The sequence below is a fragment of the Terrapene carolina genome, unplaced genomic scaffold (assembly GCF_002925995.2).
Source record: "Terrapene carolina triunguis isolate 2854851 unplaced genomic scaffold, T_m_triunguis-2.0 Scaffold62, whole genome shotgun sequence".
Taxonomy (NCBI): Eukaryota; Metazoa; Chordata; order Testudines; family Emydidae; genus Terrapene; species Terrapene triunguis.
In genome coordinates, this window is record NW_020664413.1 from 1,022,693 (window position 1) to 1,029,262 (window position 6,570).

At 59.8% G+C, this 6,570-nt stretch overlaps 1 protein-coding gene across 5 annotated transcripts in view; it reads right to left on the reverse strand.

Annotated features, from left to right (window-relative positions):
• LOC112122980 (mitochondrial chaperone BCS1) overlaps positions 1–6,234 on the reverse strand; it is a 7,239-nt gene extending 1,005 nt beyond the window's left edge. Inside the window, exons 1-8 of one of the 5 annotated variants that reach the window (XM_026647367.2) lie at positions 5,802–6,234; positions 4,416–4,657; positions 3,645–4,031; positions 2,961–3,100; positions 2,638–2,832; positions 1,755–1,818; positions 811–980; positions 89–206 (exon numbers count right to left, since the gene is read on the reverse strand). In XM_026647367.2, coding sequence (XP_026503152.1) covers positions 89–206; positions 811–980; positions 1,755–1,818; positions 2,638–2,832; positions 2,961–3,100; positions 3,645–3,964 — 1,007 coding nt within the window. In that variant the 5' untranslated portion in view covers positions 3,965–4,031; positions 4,416–4,657; positions 5,802–6,234. Of the gene's footprint in view, positions 1–88; positions 207–810; positions 981–1,754; positions 1,819–2,637; positions 2,833–2,960; positions 3,101–3,644; positions 4,032–4,137; positions 4,393–4,415 lie in introns of those variants that run through there. The other 4 variants (XM_026647366.2, XM_026647365.2, XM_026647362.2 and 1 more) reach the window with 4 other exon arrangements.
• Between the last annotated feature and the right edge of the window lie 336 nt (positions 6,235–6,570).

Below are 6,570 nucleotides of genomic sequence, written 5' to 3' on the forward strand. Positions count from 1 at the left end.
GGGGTTCTCTAGTGTCACTGTTCCCTAGCGCCCAAGCAAGGGGGGTTTCCTGCCCTGGGGCCCCTCTCCCACAGGAGAGGGCTCTGACCTGTCCACGTGGTTGGTGGTCATGAAGACGATCCTGGCCTCCGTGGAGGCGACGCCATCCAGCGCGTTGAGGAGGCCGCTGAAGGTCAGCCGTCCCATGCCCTGGTAGGCAGTTGGGTCTGGAGGAAAAGGCAGCACCGACGTCTCAGATCCAGGGCAGGTCTGGGGCACCCAAACTCTGCCCAACAGACAGCCGCCTTGGCAGCTTACCAGCCGCTGGGGAGCCGCCCCATCTGCCATCAATCAACGCCGCGGGCCGAGACGGCTGGTCCCTGGCCAAGTAACCTGGCCACTCTGCATCCTGTGCTCCCCCGGCGCCGCCTCACTATAAACCCAGCTCCTGGCATGTTTCCAGGGATACTCTGCCCACAGCGCAGCCAGTGGCCGACTGCCCACCCCACCCCACCCCACGCACAGTGCAGGGGAGCCAGCGTGGGCACCCCAAGGGGCTGAAGAGCAAAGGGAAATATACAGCCAGGCAGGGCGTGCTGCCTGCTCCCTGGGAATCAGGGACTCCCCCGGCCCAGCAGGTGAGACAAAAGCCACCTCAGAACAGCTCCTCCAGCCCCCATCATTCTGCTCACTGCCGAGCCGGGCTGGGACCTCGGGGGGAGGAGAGGCGTCTCCACATGGCACCCAGGTGCTGAAGATAAGGGCGAGGCCTGCACCGATTTCCCCAGGGGTGGGAGCAGGCCCCCGGGAGGGGGAAGGGCCGGGACTAACTCTCCACAGCGAGGTCCCGGCTGACGAAGGCCGCGTCCACGTCCTCCAGGAGGATGATGCTCTGCTGCGGCGCTACGCTGAGGAGGTGGTTGAGGCGGTCATCGGAGAGGCTGCGGTCGCTCAGGCTCAGCAGGCAGATGCCGTACTCCAGCTCCCCGGCCAGGGCCGTGCTGGGAGGGACACAGGGCAGGAGTAAAGCACCAAGCCGCAGGGGAACCCCCAGGGGAAATCACTCCCTCCCCAGTCCCGCAGGGCAGGAGGCACCTATATCAAACCCGCCAGAGGGCAGGGATGGGCCAGGGGGTTGGGTGCTGGCCTGGGATTCGAGACCCAGGTTCCATTCCCAGCTGGGACACGGATATCCTGTGTGACCTCCAGCAAGTCACCATCTCTCTACACCCCAGCCTCCTACATGCAAGCCCTGCCCTGTGTCCCGGGGGGGTGGGAGGATAAAAGCAGTAAGGACTGCGTGGTACTCAGTGATGGGGCCCCTAAGTACCTCCGGCAGAAACACCTGGCGCCTGACTCTACCCCGCCTGGCCCCTCGTGCCGTCGCTCATCCGCTGGTCAAGGGGGTCCGATTTAGTGTTATCCCCAAAGCACCATTCATCTTATGGGAGTGGCCTGCTTAACCTGTGTATTAGCGCATGGGGGGCTGGGAGGGTTTTGGCGTGTGGAAATAAAGCAATTAGTATTTCAGGGGGCGGGTGAGGGGCAAGGGGGGGCCCCAACAATATTCCTGCTTCGGGCCACCAGCAGGCTAGCAGCACCTCCGGACACAGTCCTTTTGGCTTCCTTCTCTGCAGCACATTTCTGCCTTGCTAACCGAACCCTCCTCCTCAGTGAAGAGCCAGTCTCCTTAGTCCTCCCTCCATGGGGCCGAAGGGGACCTAGAACTCCAGGAGACGGGGGAAAGCTGGCACTGCCCAGCGCACAATACTCACATGAAGCTGCTTTTCCCACAGCCCGGGGGCCCGTAAAGCAAATAGCCCCTCCTGTACGGGATTCCTAGGAAGAGAGGGACCCATCAGAAGCCGGCAGCGTGCCCCACACCCAGCCTGCCACAGAGCCCTAAAGGACAGAACCTAACTAACGATCACACCCCCGAGTCCCAGCGTCACTGAAAGCCCAGTGAGCTGGGCTCTTGCTGGCGTCACTCTTAACACGTCATTCGTGGCCAGCCTGCTTTCCCACGGCAGCGCTGCCGTCGGCTCTGGTTCGGCCGGGGACTGGAGCTGAACCAAGCTGGACCGGCAGCGGGGAAGCTACAGGGTGGAGGGGTAACCTGCTTGCTTCCTACAGAGCCAGGGACAGGCAGAAGAGGCAGACACCAGGCACAGAACACAGCCTTCCATGCAGCAAGAGCCCCCTAGGGCTCTGAAGTCCCCCCGCAGGGCTGCCTAATGCGCTGGGCCTGGATCACCAAGGCAACGCTCCAGTTGGTGAATCGGGCCCGCTGATCGCAGGAAGGAGGCACCGCCGACCCAGTGCAGAAACTCCCCCGTTTCCGGTTGTGGACGCTGCAGCAGGACGCCGGTGCCCCACGGGCAGCTGCAAGGATTGTACAGGACACCTTTTTCGTGCACAGAAACCCAGGGTTCAGGGGTGGAATAATGGTGCGCACCTGCGGGGCTAGGCTGGCCTGGACTAGCTAAGGGGCTGCAGGTCTGGATCCAGGTGCGCTGGGAGAGGTGTGGCAGGCTGGTGAGGAGGCAGAGGTAGCCGCACAGCACCTGCCCGCATCATCCTGGCTCGAGGTAGCGTTATTTGCCCCTCCCTTTGACCCCAGAGGAAGGGCAGAGCCATCAGCCTGGGAGGGAGCCTTGCCTCTCTCACTGTACCACTTGGGGTTATCGATGAACTCCTTTACGTCCTGCACGATCTTCTCCGAGATCCCCTTCTCCAGCACCACGGAGGCGAGCGGCCGACGGCGGCGCGGGAAGCCAAACGGCCGCCATTCGGCACCCATGGCCGTGTACATGACTGTCTTCCCCTCCTGCTGCCTCAGAGCCAGTTCCCTGGCTAGAGAGAGACAGAGAGAGGGGCTGGCAGTGAAAGGGAATCTCCCAGAAGGCACCAGGCAATGGCCTGGCTTTTATATCTGCCAGGTTTCAAATCTGCCGCGGCAGGGCCCTGCCGAACAGCCATACCTTCCTGGAGGATGCTGAAGAAGATCTCCCGCTTGGTGCCCAGGGCTGTGAACGTCACTGACTCCCAGGGGGTCCCCGTGTGCAGGTCGATCATTTGCTTCTCTCGGTTCCGCTCGATGCGGATCCACTTCCTCCGATACCTGGGAGCAGGAGGAGAGAGAGAGGCTGAGCCAGGGGACGACGCGAGATGAGGCTTAGGAACATCTTCACTTAAGCACGACAGCGGCACTGCTGCGCCGACGCAGCGTTTTCAGTGTCCACCTGCGCTAACTCTTTTGCACTTTTACAATCCCACCCTGCCGCGTGAGTTCCACAGGTCGGTTCTGCACCCCGAACAGAAACAGATCCGTTTCCGTTTCGGATGTGCGGCGTTTGAACGTCACCAAGTCGCATCTGAGGGGCATTCTCGACCCCAGGCTCTGGGCCGAACGAAGCCAGTGCCAGAGGTCCTAGAGACGAGCTTAGCATGCTATTTTACAGCAGCTGCATCTCCCGTACTCGTCTCCTTTCCAGACTAAGCAGCCCTGTGCGCTGATCCAAATCAATGGGACCCTTTCACTGACTTCAACGGGCTTCGCATCAGGCCCCTAGGCTCTTCAAGAATTTCTCTTCACACGAAGCCCTCGGTTCCGGGAGGCAGCTGGTCAGTTCCCGGCCCGTTCCTCCCCCGCTCTGCCCCCTTACCAGATGAAGTGGTTCCCAGGGCTGGGGATAAAGTCGAACTTGGTGCTGATGCGCCCGCTCTCATGTTGCAGGTACGAGGTCTCCACGCTCAGGTGCTGAGTGTGCTTGGCATAGTGCGAGATCCAACTCAGCAGCCACTGGTAGCTCTTGTCCTTGCTGGGCACCTCCAAGGTGATCATGTAGTGTCGGCGAAAAGCAACCGCCCCAAACTGGGCCCCCTTCCGGGCCAAAGCCAGAGCCGTGCCCACCCCTACCAGGCCAAAGCCAGCCCCGAAGTAGGGATTGTCCTTCAGCGCTAAGACAAAGTCGGAAAAGGGCATGGTGGGGCCAGGGGAGTCACGCGGCTCCTTTCAATGGCATCGTCTCTGCCAGCCAGAAACAAACCTGCTGATAAAACAAAAAGGGAAAGACTGAGCCATGGGCTGCCGATGCCAAAGCTCAGCACAAGGGGGCGACATAGATATAAGGCCGAGGTGTCAATCATACGACCCACAGGCGGATCTGGCCCAGATTACGTCTTTACGAGGCCCCGTCCACGTGGCACGTTCAGATTCGTCACCATCTTTCTTTAAAACGCAAAGCTAGTTTGTAGCCCTTACGGATGCGGAGAAAACCCTTCCAAACCTGAACCACGGGTAACGGGTACAGCAACATCTGCCTGTAGCAACAGACCCTCGACATGGGGGAGACGTTACAGTCCCGAATGTACGCCTCAGCCCACCAAGCACAATTAGACCCAGAATTCATCCCTCTTCCCCTAGTGACTCTCACCCTGACAGAGAGGATCCCGGCTCGCTTTGGGCACAACTCTCCAACTGAAGCAGCACTGGTGCCCATATGGGAGCCCAAGCACCACTGTCATCAGGCCGGCTGCCTCCTGAGTGCCCCCTCAGGGCCTAAGGTCACGCTGCAGCAGCCCCGCCTCAGTTTCCCCACTTGTTAGGGCTTTCTCCATTACATTACCAAAGCAAACTTTCTGCAAGTTCAGCAACTCCCCTCCCAGGGCTGGATTTCTTAATGTAACAAAATAGTTGAAATGAGTTCTCCGCCCCCGATCAAGTCCATGTTCCTAGTCCTGCTGGAGGCCTCCCCGCTCTGAGCCTTTTCTCTGAAACCTCAGGGTTCCCTGCTGGACCCTACTCACCTTCAGCACTCTCCAGTCCCTCTTTCCCAGAGCATTCCCCTCCCTAGCTTCCTGCTGCCCTTTACAGGGGAACCAGCTGCTCCCTGCCCAGGTACGCCTGCTTAGTAACTAGTGCTGGGCCCTTAAAGAGCATCACCACCCTTGAGATGCAGACCCAGAGCAGATTGCAGCCTTCACCATGGAGCAGCGGCCAGCAGGGAACGCAGCATCTTGACTCCTGGCCATAGTCCTCAACGGGTCAGGGGCCCCATAACTTTCTGTGCTGCAGGAAGAGAAGCAGCCCCTAGGGTGCTACAGTCATCTGGGAGGATGCCGCCAGGACAAGGCTCTCGGGAGCGGGGACAAGGAGTTCTTGGGGAAGGGTGGAGAGTGGTGGAACACCACGATAGGCCACAGGAGGAGTCTGGGGGTACAAGAGTGTAAAACCAATCTCGGCTGTCTCAGGTGAAAAGTCAAACCTGAGGCTTTATCATTAAAAGCCTCCGGGCTGTAAGCTGTGGGAAAAGCCTGTTGCAATTACTGAGGATTTATTGCTGCAACTAGTCACCATGCACCTCCAGTTGCATCCTGAAGGCATGTCCCGGGCAGCTGGGGGCCTGGAGGCGACGGAGACAGAAGCAGCCTCCCCCGTCTGTGATGGCAGTGGAAGGTCCAAAGCCACAGAGCCGTCCTGGATCAAGCTGTGGAAATGGTTCCCTTGTAAGACAGCGTGGGGTAGTGGACGGAGGACTGGAGGGGGTTCTATTCTTGGCTTGATTTTGGGCAAGTCCCTTCCCTTCCATCTCCCCGTCTGTAAAACACGGGTGATGACACTGGCCTTGTCTGCAAGGCGCTGTGAGATCCACCGATGCAACGGCTCTCTAAAAGCTAGGGATCGTTAGTAACAGGGGCATCGACAGGATGCAGAATTTGGGTGGCAGTTGGGTTTAATCCTAAAGTCCTGTCCCAACCTCTACCTCCCTGATGTTCTCTTGCCCTGTTATTGAGGGAGCCCGTCGAGTAGTTTGCCTCACATGTTGTAGAAAAAGTGCCGTATAAATAAGTTAATTGTATCGCAGGGACCTGCTCTCTCCTTGGGCTGCACCTTCCCATCAATGAGGATATCCAGCACTTTTCAGATTGATGCCATTTACATGCATCAGGGACTTAAGCCTCACGCGGCCCTGGGACGGGGGGAAGCATGACCGCCCCCTTTGCAGAGCTGGGGAAGCTGCAGCTCAGAGGGGAGCAGGAGGCTGTGGCAGAGTCAGGAACAGAATCCAGAAGTCGTGGGTCTCCACCTGCTCAACAGGCTGACTCCCTGCCCAGCCAGAGAGAGAACCCAGGAGTCCTGACCCCAGCCTGTAACCAGCCAACACATTGCCGCAGCTCTCAGCGGGTAGGGAGATGGTTGGCTTGGTGCGCCAGCTGCAACAGGCAGCGTTACAAGGGCCATGCTGAGGGAGCCTGACCCTGCTGGAGAGGGGCCCCGATCCCGCCACACCTCCTCCTTTCATGGGGTCTGCCCCTCCCGTAAAGGAGCCGGAACCCCCCTCCTGAGTTCCCCTTTCATGGAGTCTGACCCCTCCCCACTGTAATAGGATCTGATTCCCCTGACCCCCCCCGCCCCCACTGTAAGGCAGCCTGAATCCCCCAGACCAGTTCTCCCAGCCCATGGGGTCTGATCCCCACTCACCCTATAAGGGGTGTGACCTCATGGGGGCGGCCCCCAGCAGCTCCCCCTCTCCCCTAGCAGCCCCTATTCCCTTCCACCCCCATGGGGCCAGCCCCCAGCAGCCCCCC